At 30.2% G+C, this 18,284-nt stretch overlaps 2 protein-coding genes across 5 annotated transcripts; both read right to left on the bottom strand.

Moving 5' to 3' along the window:
* Positions 1–1,323: 1,323 nt before the first annotated feature.
* LOC130893916 (FHIP family protein AGAP011705) lies at positions 1,324–11,981 on the bottom strand. 4 transcript variants are annotated; one of them, XM_057800373.1, is made up of 8 exons: positions 11,649–11,981; positions 11,408–11,595; positions 10,174–10,425; positions 8,411–8,673; positions 6,014–6,283; positions 5,183–5,584; positions 3,517–3,869; positions 1,324–1,883 (listed from the first exon to the last, which is right to left on the bottom strand). In XM_057800373.1, the coding sequence occupies exons 1-8, from the start codon at positions 11,787–11,789 to the stop codon at positions 1,458–1,460; spliced, it is 2,295 nt and encodes a 764-aa protein (XP_057656356.1). In that variant the 5' UTR covers positions 11,790–11,981; the 3' UTR covers positions 1,324–1,457. The 4 variants fall into 4 exon arrangements, with proteins under 4 accessions (XP_057656356.1, XP_057656371.1, XP_057656364.1 ...); XM_057800388.1 differs by having other exon boundaries at positions 1,324–1,709; positions 11,649–11,972; XM_057800381.1 differs by having other exon boundaries at positions 6,014–6,256; positions 11,649–11,950.
* A 2,504-nt stretch (positions 11,982–14,485) lies between these two features.
* LOC130893955 (phosphoglycerate mutase 2) lies at positions 14,486–18,129 on the bottom strand. The gene is made up of 4 exons (XM_057800418.1): positions 17,623–18,129; positions 17,085–17,317; positions 15,271–15,535; positions 14,486–14,776 (listed from the first exon to the last, which is right to left on the bottom strand). Exons 1-4 carry the CDS (start codon positions 17,720–17,722, stop codon positions 14,610–14,612), a joined length of 765 nt encoding a protein of 254 aa, XP_057656401.1. The 5' UTR covers positions 17,723–18,129; the 3' UTR covers positions 14,486–14,609.
* Positions 18,130–18,284: the final 155 nt, after the last annotated feature.

Consider the following 18,284-nt stretch of genomic DNA (forward strand, 5'->3'; position numbering starts at 1 on the left):
CAGTAGAGGACTCTGAAGAGTTTTGTATGTATGTCTCCGCTGGTGTGCTGCAATACGATTAATGTGATTGTGGTCTCGTGAAAGGTTGCATTGATAAAATTGGCATTCCATAATTATATTTACCCATACTTGCATCGAACAAAATATTACTTTTAAGATATTCTACAATATTTTGTGCGTGGGTGGTATTCAAATCCCTAATTTTACACGCCGTATGTTCTCCAAATACATCGAATTTGTCTTGCTGTCGTTTATTTTGTATGTCTTGCGTTAACACATATTAAAACTTTGAGTGACTGAAATATTGACGGGTTGTTATTGACATTCATATTCCAACATAAAATTACATATTTCAATTTTCCTTTTACCTTGAACTTGTTATTCTTCTCAAATCCGACGACCAATCATAGCACCAGAAAGTGATGCCTATTTCACAATGATAGTTTTCCCATATGCCCTGTATAATATGTTAGGTATGTGCCGATTATTGTACTCAAAACCGACGATAATTGCAATACCAGAATAATGCCTTGTTTTACATTGATAGTTTTGATATACCTTGTATAAGTTGGTCGGTCGACCGTTTATTGACATTCACATCTCCAGTCATAAAAACTGACCGACCTTAACCGGTCATTTACCTTGGAACTTGACTGGTTATTGACCTATTACCTGTAGCTAACTATTCACCGGTCATTGTCATTTGGACTTTGCCCTTTGAACTTGACTGGCCTTGTTATCCCACTCAAATCCGACGATCAGTCTTAACACCCGTGAGTAATGCCTTTCTGATATCGATATATTTGTGATATACTCTATATAATATGTTGGTTGACCGGTTATGCATTTTAACAGTTTTTCTATACACTCTATATAATATTTTGGTTTACCGGTTATTGGCAATCACATACTCAGATATATAAAGCTCGACATACCATTGACACTAACATTTACAAACAAAATTATAAGTCTTAACTTGACTTTTGACTTGTCACGAATCTTTGACTTGGTCAGCTCCTCCTTATATATTCCCTATTTTTATTCATTGAATGTTTTTTTTTCGTTATACAAAAAAAAATTTGCGCGAAAGGAAATTCAAACATGTGATCTACCTTATAAACTGGCCTGGAAGCATATCATCTAAGGCCCAATAAGGAAGAGAACTAGAACCCATTTCGTCCACGTCTAGATACGCCACTAGGTATAACCATCGAATTATAAATATAATATAAATCAACGCTTCATACCATAAGATACAATAAATAGTTTTGTCCTTTATTCCTATCATGAAAGAGGGTAGTGATGAAATAATATAATGTTAAATTAATTCCAACGGCAATATAGGATTTATTATTATAAAGTAAATCATAACTAAAAACAAAAAATATCAAAAAGTAGTATTTGGTGAAATGTATTATTTACACTAGTATCATAATAAATTATTCATTCAACACAAATTATTTTAAAAGGTTAGCAAAATGAGCTACAGTATGTTCTTGAGCTAGCGCAGATAACTCCTTCAACCATTCACTTAACAGAACTGCACACAGCGCTACATGTTGACTGGCATTAAATTTTTGATAAATATTATTGAATTGAACCTCATCTGATAACATCACAGGAATAGTAATATCTACTTGGCTTGGTCTTCTTCCAAATATACTACTGATTGGAGATATGCCTAGACTTCTTCTTTTGGAAATGTTCCTCTGAAACGGTTCAATTTCTAGTTTTTTGTTGTGCTGTTCAATATTATGTTTTCTTTGATTGACTAACATCAACTCTCTATCTACTAAGAGATCTCTAGCAAATTTAATTAACTGTAAACAATTTGATCGTTGATAAAGGTAGTCGTCTATTTGCTGTTTTAGTATTCCTATAACCTGCAATTAGTAACAGGTGAGCATGATACATTAAAAGGAATTACATCAATATCACTTATCAATTATTATGACATTTCAAAAGAGTAGTTTTGATTATAGTTTGGAATGTAGATACGTTGTTTGGTTTGTGAAAATCATATATAAAATTGTTGTGTCACAATGTTAGTTATTATACTACTCCGAAACAGCTTGAACGAGTTGTATGAAATTTTATTTGCATATTCAGTAGGTCTGAGGATCGGCTAGTATTTATTTTTCCTACTCCTAAGTAGTAACTTTTTTTTTAGTTTTTGGACAGATTTTTGTTATGTGGCATTAGAAAATACATACAACTCTAAATTTTCACCCTTGTACGATCAACCTTTATTTTTTATTTGTTAATTAGAAACTTTAATTTTTTGGACAGAAGTTGATCTTTATTTTGTCTTGACTAGAAAAATTCATATCACTCTCAATTTTTCACCCTTTTGCGATTAACCCCTATTCTTCAAATGACGATTTTTTTATTTTACCCACAGATCTACAATATGATAGCAAGATGGCAATCGAATATAATAATTGTAGTACAATGAATGCTTATTCAGAGTTTATAATTTCAATTTCTTTTGATTATGTTTTTTTTCTCAATTTAATTTGATATTCCACACTCGGTCGATAACTGATCAACTGTCTATCAATCAGTTATCTACTGTCTACCGTTCTCACCTCTCATCCAGCAAACATCACGGAGTAGGGATGAGAACTCTCTTGTTAATTTTATTCTCATCGTAAATTTATCATTAATTTCTAGAGTAATAATTATTTCTTCACAATTTATTAATAACTGAAAAGAAAGTTTTTACTCTCATGTAAATAAACGTGTTGTTAGCTCACGCCAACAACGAACATTATCGTACCTGTACATATTGTACTTAACATTTTTTGCAAATAGTTTTGAATCAAAACAGAAACGTGTACGTGTTTTACTATTGTGAAAGGTAAGTCAAATAATAAGCAAACGAATACAATATTAAGTCACTGTTTTTCACCACAGGTATTTTAACTTGATTTATTTAGAGGTCAGCAAGATGCAAAGAGAGCATTTTGAGTCGTCGAATAACCAAATCTAGAGTCATAAAAGATATAAGAGCACGAAGATCAGGAGTACAAATCTAAAAAAAAACAATGCAGATGTGCGTGTGAGCACGGCGCAGTTACATGACTCACAATCACAAGAGACGCGAGATGAACGAAATCAACAGAGACAATTAGAACGAAGAGAAACGCAAATAGTCAACAGACAGAGGAATTGATCAACAAGCAAATAAGCTCTTCAGATTTATTTCTACTACTAGCATTCCAGTGTGAGCCTATGTTGAATATTACGCTCACTCCAAAGGGGTTATTGGACAATTATATATAGCATAATCAAGAATTGTGATTTGAAATATATTCGTTACTTTAATAAATAATTTATTAACCCAAATCAAGCATACTTTCATACTTTCAAGCATACGCTTTCGACTATAAGTACATCCCTACACACTAATAGTTAGTTATTTTTATTTAACTAGAAAAATATTTCCTAGATATAATCTCTAAATCATAAAAACGTTTGCCGGATCAGCTAGTCTTATCATAAATTGTGACTTACTTCAAATATGGATGGCACGTTTGGTTGGAGAATCAAACTGTGATCTAAAAGGTACGCTCTGAGGACCGGTTGGGGATAGGCAGCCAATCTGGAAATCAAACCAGTTAAATGTATATTTATGTAAAATGAATTCGATAAATAATTTCTCAATTTTTCCATCAGAATGGAGAGAAACGGGCCAGCAGATGCACCAGATTGTTCAATACATGTAATTTTTGGGGTTTCTAGTAGTTGTTTCTTATGTTGATAATTACTTGATTTTTCCCAGTATTCTTCTGTCTTAGTGTCTTCAGAGGAGCAATTTAAACTTTCATATCCACTGCTTCGCTCTAATGATGTTCCAGCAGAATTATCTGATAAAAAAATCCAAATGTAGTGATCTATACAACTTACACGGCATATGCTATGTTGCATGTAATGTAGAGACAATTTTGAGAACTATCAATTTTTTCTCATGCTAAAACTATTATGCTTAACTCTAATATAAAAATGCGCTAAATATGTTAAAGTGCATTCTATTCTTACTTGAAGGGCTATAAAACGTAGCAATAAGTTCCTCCAATAAAACTGATATACTGGTACCTTTTACTGTTAACAATGGCACAGTTGTATAATTCATGTTATAATTATTTTAATTTGTTTTTCGGATTTACTTTGTATATATCCGTATATTGTTTTTATTATAATCTATTGTGTTAAATCGTGAAAAGTATTAATAATACAAAAGTCAATTGAGAGTTTGGACATAAAAATTGTCAAAAGGTTATTTTAAAAATGTTTGAGCGTTCAGTCAGAAATAACTATTATTAAACAGATTGAACAATTAACCTCCATTTTCTACCATTTATCGCGTTGTACAAGTGGGGATGGTATAGATGATACACAATACAAATAAAAGTTAACCGAAAATTGACCATGCAACCAAAAATGTTATCCAACGAATAGTGTATAAAAGCCAGTTTAGTGCTAGCATTGGACATAATTCAGAACAAACTTCATACATACCATTATGACTACAAATGTTTAGAGAGACTTCAGCATGTTTAAAAGAATGTGATTTTAGAAATCAAAAACTTGACAACAAAATTGTTATTATGAAATCATGTCGCATCGTCTAACTTTGACAAGAATATTTACAAAGTATGACGACATACCTATACTCAAACAGAAAGATAGTGTATTTGGACGAAGCCTGATTAGATATGTACGTCGTAGTTAAATATTATGGATTGATGATTCTAAAATTGTGTCTTAAATACTCTTTGCTCATTGGAGAAACGAGTAATTTTATTCTTTATTCTGGCAATAATTATGGTTTTCTACCAAAAATATGGCTTTTATCCGATCCGCTAAAATACCTTATCATTTCCAACACCCGGTACAAAAAAAATTAACAAAAAACACTAATTTTAAAACAGAAGACACCTAAAATCAAGAACATTTAGATGCCGGTGCTTTATATATATATTATTATTTATTTATTATATATATATATATATATATATATATATATATATATATATATATATATATATATATATATATATATATATATATATATATATATATATATATATATATATATATATATGATTATATAAATTAATTTGTTTTGTTCAATCTAGATTAATTAATTGAATAACATAATATTATATTAGTAACTTACCACAATAATCTTCTCCAGTATACAAATTATTCCATGCAATGCAGGCCATCTGACATTGTGCTATTCTATTTCTAGCATCACATAAATACGCAAAATACTTTCCATACAAACTTTGCTTATTCTTCAACGAATACCATTGTCCATTATCATGACTAGTAAATTCCACTATCTGACAACATTTTGGTGTCAATGTTAGAAATTTTTCAAAACTCTGACAGTATGGATCAAATGACAGAAACATCTTTCGTTGTGATAACATCAGATGAAGGCAAGGTTGTAAATGTTTGAATACTAATTCTAACATTAGGTCTTCACAATTTAAATCTACAATAGATTCAAACATAGCTATAGAAACTAGACATAGCTGCCTATTTTCAGATCTCAATCGTTGTACCAAAATATCTGAAAATAAAAAATTCAAAAATTATTAGAATATAATATGTATCGAGAATATATTTAAGTACTAGATTGAAACATTTGTCAGTTTGATTCCTGCGTTATATGGAGTCATGCTGAAATCATATTTGAGGAATTGATTATAAACTGAAAGTAAGTGAATTTTATTTATTGGTACCAAAAATAAAGGAAAAATTAGTTTTTTTCAATTAGCTTTATATGGTTGATTGTAAAAAATTATGTAATATTTTTATAAAATTTATTTAAAATTAGTAAAATCTGGCGCCATCCTCACTTCCTACTGCGAACCATTGGTCAGGTAGAAATCTTTGCTTACGTGCAAATCAAAGATTTTTTTTGGATTTGTTTCAATTTATTGTATTGGAAAATAGTTACGCCTTGAATTAATAGCAAAGAAAAATGCTTCAAACATACCTAATAATTTGTCCCCGTCGAAGTCCACTTCCAGTAAAAACTGAAGCATCGCATGTAATAATCCGGTATTTGTTAAAGTTCTTAGAATTAAATCTAAATAAGCTGTGGCAGCTACTTGTTCATAAATGTCGATTTGTAAGAGGGCGGGTCCCAATACGGGTATTAAAAATCCACGGAACAATAATTCTTCAAGTTGTTTTCGTATCAATGGGTGTGCTACTTGTGCCACGGCATTACTAAATTCTAAAGATGTAACGAAACTAAGCAATCCTTTAAATAAAAAATATATTGACATTATTTTTTTCAATATTAAATTTGTTATATAAAAGGATTTACTAAAACATGTAAAATAATAAATATATATAATTAGAATTTGGATACCAATAGGAACAGCCGAATAAATATGTAAATATATATCTTTATACGTACCAAGACGGATAAGTCTTTGCTGACTAGTTAGAACAAATACCAATATATTGGAGCTTGCAGCAAATGTTGGTATTTTTGAATTCTTAATTGAACTAAAAATTCAAGCTTTCGGGAGATGTTCTTCCCATCATCAGAGAAACTACAATATAAGTGGAGAAGTAAATAAAAATTCTAACCATGTGTGTTAGATATATAATATTAAGGTTGACTTACGTTCAATTTTAGGATGAATTTCTAGGTGTTTTCTTAACGAAGTTAATAAGTCAGCAAAAGATTAAGGAATTGGGTTTCACATTGACTGTGCGTGTTGTAATTAATATTAAAATTTATTTGAATTCGTGAATATATTTAAAATTTGTAATTGAAATTGATTTAATCATCAAGTAATGCACATATTTTCACAAAATACCATGTGTTGTCAATTATTAATACTGATAATTCAAAATATACATGTAAATTTACATGTATTCAAGAAATTTGTAACCTAATATTAATTACAATATGCACAGTCAATGTGAAACCTACCACCTTAATCTTCTCCTACTTCGTTAAGAAAACACCTAGGAATTCATCCTCAAATTGAGCGTAAGTCAACTTTAATATTATATATTCAACACACATGTTATATACATGGTTTGAATTTTTATTTCTACATTTATATTATAGTTTCCTTGATGATGGGAAGAACACTTCCCAAAAGCTTGGATTTTTAGTTTATTAAAGAGTTCTCAATCTCCAAAATTTGCTGCAAATTTCAATATATTGGTTTTTGTTATATCTTTATATATATATATATATATATATATATATATATATATATATATATATATATATCAAAATTTATTGTTACGATGTATGTTCGCGATAAACTCCGAAACTACTGGACCAATTTTTATAAAATTTTGTAAGCATCTGTAAATTGGTATTTATCGGTTAGCTCCATAAAATCCTAATAGATGGCGGATTGGCATCTAAGTAGGAAATATCCGTTGGATGGTGCGGCATTTCTATTTCTACATTATAGATGACGCGTTTAAATATAGAATTTACTTCTCTCACGCTTATAATATATTTAACTAGTATGACTTCACATATTTTTCATCTGAATTATTGAGTTTGTTCGATTCCACGTCATTTTCGTTTATGATACTTAATTTTTCGTTAAAGATTTTTATAATTGTAGTTTGTGTTGTGTCATTATTGCGCAGTGTTCAGTTCCAATAATTTTATTATAAACATCATAAATTTTTATCAATTAATTTTCATACCTCCTCCAAAGTATTTCTTTAGACGTAAATTTTATCTAATTTATTTATTCTAATGATGAATTCTTAATTTTCTTTTAATTTCAGTATGATGCCGAGGAAAAAATCTCAACTTAACAATATAGTAAAGATGCTATTTGTCTATTTGCGGTTTGGATTTGGAAAACACATGTTTCTCACATGTTACCTGCTCCATGTGTAGGAAAAACCATCAAATCTCTTAGTGTTAGGGAAAGACAGGTTAACCAGAAATGTTGTACACAAAGTAGTACTTTTTTAGTTTTAGTCATTTAAAATTGAAAAAATAATAGTTCGTTGTCAATGTTAATCTATGTCAATCTACCTCATTTATAACAATTAGTTTTTATATGTTTTTAATTTATATATTTTGTAAGTAAGTCACTGTTTACAAACTATAATTTCAGACAAGATAAATAAAATGTAAATTCAAACAGTATATGTTGGTTTGTGCTTAATTTCAACATTGCGCTATGTTATCTATTATTTCTAAAGTTTGGTGGAACGTTTTCAATCTCATATGAATTAATTTATTTTTAATTTTTTTAGAAAATAGAAGTTTGATTGTATAAAAAAAATTAGTAAAAAATTGATTCAATCTATCAATATTACTGAGCCACAGCAACGTGTGGCTGGGTCAGCTAGTAATCTAAATAAGGAACTCAGATGTTCAAATTGTATTTACCTTTAATTTCATTAACATCATCAGGTGTAAATCTATGCCAGTCAGGTACTAAAATATCTTCTAAAACATTTGGTAATGCAGAATATAGTCCACCCAAACCAGTTATGAGCAGTATGGAGAAATTTGAATCATCAGCAACATAAACAGCCACTCTTTTATTCTTTTTTGACAGTGACATGCATAGTAATAGAGCATCGCGTGCTTTCATACCTATTGAGTCTTCTCTATGCACAAATGGAATCAGTAGGGAAAAAATTATAAAGCTAAAAAAATATTGTTTTATGTTATAAGCACATAGGATTCATACAACACATCACCACAAATAATATCCCCAGCTGTAAGTAACACATTATACATTGTTACAATACACCACCAAAATTCAGTAACATTGATAAAATCTATGAGTAGATAGATGTGTTTCTATATTCAATCTGAATAAGTACCAAATCCTAACTACTTTATCAATAAAAGACTAAATGCTTGTAGGAAGTTCCAGGAATTAGTCTGTGATACACAAAACATGTATATAGAATGCAAATAAAGCCCTTACAGATTAGCATTGGATGTGTAATCTTAAAAATTGTCCGTGTGGGTAATATTGTCTATACTGAATCTTGTCAGTTACACATCTCCTGTCTAAGTACCAATATAACCATTATAGGCTGATCAATTGAAAAATTTTGAATTTTTGAATAAAAAAGTCGACAGGATTCATATCAGGTAAATATTTTGGTATTTTGGATATTTCTACTTTCTTCTTAACAAATCTGTTTGTCGACGAATTCACTATTATATAATGCTTAATGATATAATTATTTCTCTTTATTTATCTTTTCTGGAAGCATACCAAAGCACAAAGCACTAAAAATTTATAAAAAAGATTAAAACTATCATCATCACCAGCCAGAGCTAAATAAATATTCAAACACATCTCAATCACTCAGAAGCAATTTTTAAATCCATTTTAGGCGTCTCAGACAAAGGAATATTTATTTGTAATTCAAATTTGAAACAGATTATTTGTTTAAAATTGTACACTTTGAGATGAACTAAAAAAATAAAGCTCTATAAATGCCAACTTATGAACAAAAAGAATTTTCATTTCCTAGACAACTTCAAACAACATAAAACTCGTTTAGCGAGTTGACTCCCAATATTATCTGAACTCATAAGAACTTCTTTTCTGTATCTGATAGATTACTGAAATATGCGGTTTTTATATTTTTTTGGCATTTTAGCATAACAAAAGTTTATTAGTATTATACTTTATTTCTTGTAGACCATGTTAAAAAATTTGAAATTTCCACCACAAATTAAATGCGACGTTTAGAAACTGATCGAAATCTAGTTCGAGGTTAGGATCCACAATAAGCTGATAGATCTACCTAACCACAGATCATAGATTCTGAAAAGCACTAAAATTTCAGTACCAAATATTCTGAATCACTATATCTACCTATTCAGGAATAAAAAACTATAGTGATATTTCCAACCTACTGTTGAATTTAAGTTTTTAATGTAAACTATTTTCTTTGACTCCCATTTAATACAATGTGATTGAATTTAGCTACAGGAAAGCAGCTATTTAAAAAAATTATAATTATGAAAGGTTTTTAAAAAATAAACACTATGAAATGATTCAGCAGAATAGATACAATATTGAACTTGATTTAAAGAATCACAGTAAGCAAATGTGGACTCATATAATGTGGTTCTAAAAGAATCTACAGAAGATATAATTATAAAAAAATATTGTAACCTACCTTTGTACTTTCTTTACTTCTTGAAAAAACAAGTCGATAAATTCAACATTTTGCATAAGTAGGGCACTCAATTGGTTGATTAAATCTACTAATAAATTTTCTACTTCATTAGAAAATACTTCCTCTTCCATGGAACACAATAATTTGATTAAGGGATTTACAAATGTTTCATGTAATAACAAAATGTGTCTAGAATGAGTAACTAACATTTTGTATAACTTCAATTGTTCACATCTTATTGCATTGATATATCTGAAATAATTAAAAGTAAATATTGAATGTACTTATGTATTTATATAGTTTATATTAATTTACCTATTAACAATTATAATATAGTTATTGTAATAATAAATACAAACTATATTAAAACTGACCCTATTTCATAAAGAAAATGATTTTTATTTTTCATCTCGGCTATTATTGGTTCATTATATTCAAGTTCTTTGTATCACTTTAACACAAACTACAAAATTTTTTGCCTGATAATTTTGTTCAATATTTAATTATATAATCAAGGTACAATTATTCGAAGTTGCATTTCTCCAATTATAAAATATTGAGTATGATATAAATAAAGTCAAATCATAATTACTTAAAATTGGAAAGAATTAAAGCTGAATTAGATTAGATTACATTGGAATATTGTGGGTTTGTGAGTGTATTGTGATCTGAAAGCTCTATTATGTCTCTCCTTTGCTTTAGCTGGGCTATAATTCCTCTTTTATTTGAGACAGCTTCAGGAAGATTAGTTCTCCCTTTTAAACTAAATACATGGGCATGGGTGCATGCTGGTTTTGTACATGCAGAAATTGTGTTCTGGTATTTCAACCTCTTCTCTACTAAATATACAGTCACCAAGGTTTTTTTATATTTTTATAGTGTCTTGTATCAGAGACCCTATAAAAATATTTTATTAGACCTTTTAAAGTTTTAATTCCATATGAACAGTCTATGGAAACTAAGACAAGATATTCACTCCTATTTGACTGCTCAGCTGTGGTTTTCTATTTTATGAGTTCTGATTTCTCCTCAACGCAGAATGATTCTGGTCTGGTGAAAGAATCTAGGACCCACATTTTTGTTTCTGTTTTAAGCTCAGCCAATGAAGTCATAGTACATTAAAGTTATGTCAGTCAATGAATTTCACTTTTAAGTTACACTGGTTTTTAAGTTTGAATCTATATTTTATTACATAGTAATAAAGAAAATTATGTATAAACTACATAATTCTAACCTTCCAGATCGTGTGCTCCATTCATACAATTTATCTAGTATGTGTTCATCGAACAAATATTCCAGGCATTGAGAGGAGCACTGATTCATGTAAAGCCTGTCAATGCGTCTAATATCATATAATAATAATGTTGCCATTTGTTCCAAGTGATTAACGACTCCCAAAACATCGTCATGGCTGGGTAATTGCTAAAAATAATTCAAACTTTATATTTTAGAAGCAACATATTGGAGTACAGTACTTGAACCCTATTAAATAATTTGCACACTTGATGCCAATGCTCCTTGAAACTATCATAACAGGCTTGTGGATCACATTCATCTTCTGGGTTGATAATAGATTTTGATGATTTTGAAGACAAAAATGAATTTATCCATTCCATATTATTTATTAGTAGATCTCAATTTACTTATTACATCTTTCTTGATGACTAAATAGAGAACAAAAGTTTGTTTGGGAACCTATAATATTTGTCTAACAAATTCTAAATATAAGTGAATCATATTGGAAAACCTCAATACAAAAAGAGATGAACTATTTGACAATCTTATACAATTCCTTGAACATTAATGACGTACTTTGACACAGTTGCTATGGTAACAAATTACCTTAGATCATAGATGAAGCCATATATGTAATACTTCTATATGGACACTTTCTATACGTGGAAGCTATTCCGACTAAGGATGACAGAATGATAACGTTTTCTCTATCCTCCGAGGCTCCAGCTCGGTTCTGCACGTTCTCAAACATGCGCAACCTGAACGAGCGAAAAAATAGTATATTGTCAGTACTTTAATAGTGGAACATTCCTTCCCATTTAAACTGTCCATATAGAAGTATTATATATATGCCCGACACTAGACCTTTCCGTTGCAGAATCCAAGCGACAGAAAAAAGTGAATATACATTACGTCGAAGAAGCTGTTTATGGGCCTCGAGTTAGTTATTTTCCAATAACGCTCGAGAGAGAATATTTTCATAAACGGATTATTTACTTATATTACATTGAGTTCTCCGAACGAAACATTTCTCCGAGAAAAATATGCGATCAGGGGCTTCGCTCTTCCAGAGAATCCCTTAGTGGTGAAGTCGATCAGCGAGAAATCTGCGTTACACACGATAGGGAACATGATAACACATATTAACACTTTAATCGGACGTAATATTGAGCAGTTGCCCGATTATTGGTATTCGCATTTCTAGATATAAAATTATTATTTTATTTATAATATCATTTACAATATAAGATTTATAAATATATAGATATATAAATAATATACCACATTTCCATAGATCATGGCCTTACCATAGATAACCCTAATTCCAGTGCACGGCACAGAACATACAAGAGGGTATGTTCTGTGGTACACGGTCTTTGTGGAGAGTTGAGATAAGGGGAAGTATTTCTTATGGGAGAAAAGTTGAGAAAGCATCCATCTGTAAACAGTAAATTATTGTTCGAATCACGGAGGCTAGATAGGAAGGGATTTGGGTTGGGAATGCTACAGGGATTTCGACAAAGTTATTGCGTTCGATAAAAGAGGGTTACATAATTTTTGTAAATATGTCGTTCGCTAATGTCCAACAAACTTTGATGACTTCTATTTGTTATTGTTTAGTAGTAGTCACAAACCACTTACCCAGGGTTAGTTATCTCTGGCAGTAGTAAATGAGTTTTATAATTGGATATTACCTCAATAGATTGTGACTTATTTGAACAACTGTGTGATATATGTATGAGAGAAAACGAGAAAGACATCAGTTCGAGACAGAGAGGACCAGAGTAAAATCACCATTAGAAATTATTCACACCGATTTATGTTGCCAAATCAACTCACCAATATGGGACAATAAAAAATATATGCTTACAATATTAGATGATTACACACACTACTGTGTAGTTTATCTTCTAGAAAATAAAAATGAAACAACAGACTTTTTAAATCAATATATAGCAGATATACAAAGAGAATAAAATCTGAAAGTTAAAAAGATAAGATGCGACAACAGTGGAGAATATGTGAGCGATGAACTAAAGTACTATTGTAGAAAAAGTGGTATCATTTTGGACTATACAATTCCATACACTCCCCAGCTAAACTGTGAAGCAGAACGGCTCAACAGAACACTAATTGAGAAAGTGAGAGTTCTATTATTTGAAACAAACACAAATAAGAAATTTTGGGGTGAAGCAGTAAGAGTTGGGGCATATGTATTAAATAAAAGCATCACAGAATCTTTAACTGTAAACAAGACACCATATGAAATGTGGTCAGGCAAAAAGCTAAACAGAAAACAATGACGAGATACCTGAAAATGACATAAAAACACAAGAGAATGAAATAGAGTGTGTTTTCCGCGAATTAGTACAAATTCATAACATTTGGATTTTTACAGATGATGTTGATTATTTTTTTTTAGTACCGCCCCGCAACAAAACGCTAGAGTCAATAGAAGCTATCTCATGAGTAAGCTCAAAGTCAAAATGATACCTATCTGTCTTGGATGGTTACACTGTGGTCCATAAAGAGTTTGTTTCACCTGGGCACAGCGTGAATCAAGTGAAAGATTGACAAAGTGCACTAAGACATCGCGAACACTTTGATGCTACATCACAACAATGCAGCCAGCGCGTTGAATTTGTCGCAGTTTTTAGCTTCCAGAAAGATGTTAACGCCGTTACCCTATACGCCAGATCTATCACCTTGAGATTTCTTTTCTTTCTCTTAATCAAAAACGTCCTAAAAAGAACCCATTTTGATTAGATTGAAGAAATCCAAACAATCGTGACGAGGGTACTGTTTGAAGTTCTAATGAAAGACTTCCAGATTTGCTACATTGTCTAGAAAATCACCAGAATCGGTGGATTAGTGAAGATAGGATTACTTTGTAGTGAATCATGTTGTCTCAAACTAATTTTTGCAGCATCAGTGTCATTCCATTATCAGACCTCATTAAATATTCAGTATTTTTTATATTGGAATAAAATCTAAGGTATAAATCTCGTATTTAAATATAAAGATTTTATCTTGATTAATTAGCTGTTCTTCAGTAACAAGTAAGTTTTGAGAAACATTTTCTATGCTGTATGTCTTTCCTATTTATTAACACACAATCATTAACATGACGAAGACTTAAGAATCTAATATTTTATACAGACTTCTATTAATAAATAAACATAAACTTAAAGCTGATATAATTATTTGGCTTTTCCTTGAGCAGCTACTGCTTCCATGGCTTTTTTAACTGTTTCAGGATCTCCTAGAAATTCTAGACTTTTGATGGGTTTGAGATTTTCATCTAATGTATACACAAATGGAATTCCTGTAGGTAGATTCAACTGCATAATTTGATCATCTGTGAGTTCTGGAAAATGATAAATGAATTAGAATTTTTGTACAATTTTGATCTTTCCATTTACAATATTATTATTGGAATTTTAAAATTTAATGCTAGTGAGGAAAGTACGAACTTCACTCTATATACATTGTTGACTATAAATTATACTTAAAGGGTATTTCAAGTTTTCAATTTTATATTTTTTTAGTTGGGTTTATATGCTTATATGTTATCATATTTTTCGAGAATCTTGTGCTAAAAAATATGATATCAATGCTGAAAACATTGAGCATTTGCTGAAATTTCCCTATCTATGGACTCTCACAATATTAGCATAGCTGAATCTGAACTTTTTATTCATGTTCTTATGGATTTGAACTAATAAATATTGAATTTTCAATACATATTTTTCTTTCCAGTAGTATTCACTGGAATACACATGAAAATTAAAAGGTCAACTTTTGAAATCACAAATGTGTGAGTAGAAATCTAAAATCAGAGTTCTTCTATAAAATACTTACGATCAATATGCTTAACAATACCCCTCAAACTGTTTCCATGAGCTGCAATTAATATTTGTTTGCCAGCTTTGATTTGTGGAACAATTGTATCATTCCAGAATGGTAAAGTCCGTTCAATTGTCAATTTAAGAGATTCAAATTTTGGAAATTGATCTACTGCTGGGCCATCAGCATAACGTGGATCTTTAACAATAATGTCATAATAAGGATGGTCAGATTCCATTGGTGGAGGAGGAATGTCAAAGCTACGGCGCCATATTGCCACCTAAAAATAATAGATACATCTTATTCAAGATATCTCTAACTTTACTGATGCAATTCCTGTTTTCATATGTTTTTGTGAATAAAACTTAATCTAAAAAATTTTCAGGAAAAATTATTAAATTTTTGAATGTGAACAATTTCAAAGTCACAGCCTTTAAAGTTGTTGATATAGTAAAAGAACATAAATTTAATGACCTTAGTAGTGGTGGTTAAAGTGAAAAGTATGTGGTATAGAATATCGACAAACCTTAATCTTATTTTTTGATTGTCCTCAGTGAGAAATCCATTTTTTTAGTTGAATTTTTCAAGGAAAAATTAGACTATTACGGTAGGCATGACTAGAAGAAAAATGGGGGGCACATCATTTTATTTTTCCCATATTTTGAGACCTCCTGAACACAATTATGATGGTTTTTCGAATGTCTGTTTAAGCTACAATTCTTATTTTCGTCTCTCGAGCATTTGCTATGGGTCCGATTTGGTTCAAAATTAGCATACATGGCTTTTTTGACGGCGGATTGATGTTATTAGAGTTTGGTTGAAAACAAATGAATATTTCAAGGAGTCGCAGTGCAAAAAAGTGGTTTTTGACCTTTGCTCACGTCTGCAGGTCAAACAAAAAGCGACTGAAAAATGAAATTTCACATGTGATTCAATTAGTTGCGAGATGATTTCCTGTCTAAGGTCGAAACTTTCCATCTCCACCCCTCTCCATTTTATGGTCATTTTTGTTATATTTTCATATTTTTTGGCCAGAAAAAGTTTAACTAGAGGGTTCGAACTTCGCATGTAAGTAGGGGTGATGTCATTATGACAATTTTTTCTTTGTTGTCAATTGGAATTGAACAAGAGGGTTCGAGACCACCGGGTCTATTGAAATTATGAATTTTCATTCGAGAGAGAGAGAGTTAACTTGTGAAATGAAAAGTTATTGAGGAATAGCAAATTTTTCATATAAAGAAATAAGATTGAGAATTGATATTTCCAAGAAATTCATTTTATGGAAAGATTTGTTTGTGTATTAGTTAAATTCTTCATTTGACGAAAAATTCGACTTTTGTGATGGAGCTCTGCTGCTCACGGCTTTTTATTCCACAAAGATTGTTGCTGGAATAAATTCTTAAAATATTTCAGAGGATAGGTTTATCTATAATTTCCTTATAAATATGTCTCAAGAATATATTTAATAGAAAGATAATGATGAGACTTGAAATTTGAAACTTTATAATACAGATATCTTTTAGCCAACATATTGCCAAATGAACACATTAATTGATATCAAAGAAAGAAAGCACATACCAAACTATGAATATGTTTCTACTGTATTATAAAGCAAACTATGTTAGTCTAGTTCCAAGATACATATTTTTGCATTCAGTATTATCTAGTGAATCTCAAAGCTTATGTATTGTTCTGATATAATGAAATTGTAAGGATGACATAAATATTTCCTTTAAAATAAGACTATTGTAAGAATATCCCCGGCAAAGCTAAACATATACACCAAATTTATGTCTAATACTGAATAGAGAAATAAAAAAGCAATATACCTGTTCATTTCCATATTTAGCAGCAGTTTCTGCTTTATTTAATCCTGTGAGACCACCATAATGTCTTTCGTTTAATCTCCAGGTTTTAATTGTTTCTAGATTTTCTTGTCCAATTTCCTTTAGTATTGCTTGGAGTGTATTTTGAGCTCGAGTGAGAACTGATGTATATGCAATATCAAATTTATAATGTGCATCTTTTAGAGCTTTTCCTGCACTTTCCGCTTCCTTTTTACCTATAAAAATAATTATTAAGAAGTCGTTATATTTGATAAGAGTCTATTTTTGCAACTATAAAACAATATCATATAACTTTGTATTAATAAAAATTTGTAAACTGATATTTTTAAATATTGGAATTTGGGATTAATACTAATCTAATTTATCAATTACAAAATGTGTATTAAGTACTGTATTAATATAATAAATTGAATATTGACATTGTACACCTTACAACATTTTAAGAAAAGTTTTTATTAAAAATTACGATTCTCATATAAAGTTTATGATTAAGGTCATACAAGGTCAGAAATGTACATACCTTTTTCACTTAATTTAGCATCAAACCATCCGCAGAAAAGATTTTTTTCATTCCATTCAGATTCACCATGACGGACCATAACAATTTTAAATGGAGCCATTCTGAAGTTTCTTAAAATAATTGTTAAATTTTTCAAGTGGGTTACAGAATGTAACTGAGAGATTTAAAATCAGAAAAAACTATCATGTGAAAAACATCGATTATCCTAAATACATACTCGAATACATTCACCTTAAGATCGATTATAGAATGATAATGGATAAATATAATATAAATTTGTCCAATTTCTTAAGTAGTAAACTTTTTATATTTAATTTCTTGAGTAAATATTCTTGATTTGTAATCTAAAGTGAATAAATAACGTGCCACAATTTCTGTTTATATTTCTGTTCAATTTCAGAATATCATTTGATTAATCGCACGTACCATGTAGCCCTATTGCTACCTATAGAGCATATCAAGGGTATGTTCTGTGTTGCTACCGATGATGAACATGTTAAACGTTCGCTGTCAAGACTTTTTGGTTTTCTGTGTCTTGTTAGTTTATAGGTATATTTTTAAAACAGAGGCTATTTTGGTCGCTTTTTTTTGACGTTTTTACTAAGGAATAATGGGAGTTTTAAACGTAGCATTTAGGATCTCAGTCCAATCTTTCTGCTTCC

The sequence above is a fragment of the Diorhabda carinulata genome, chromosome 1 (assembly GCF_026250575.1).
Source record: "Diorhabda carinulata isolate Delta chromosome 1, icDioCari1.1, whole genome shotgun sequence".
Taxonomy (NCBI): Eukaryota; Metazoa; Arthropoda; class Insecta; order Coleoptera; family Chrysomelidae; genus Diorhabda; species Diorhabda carinulata.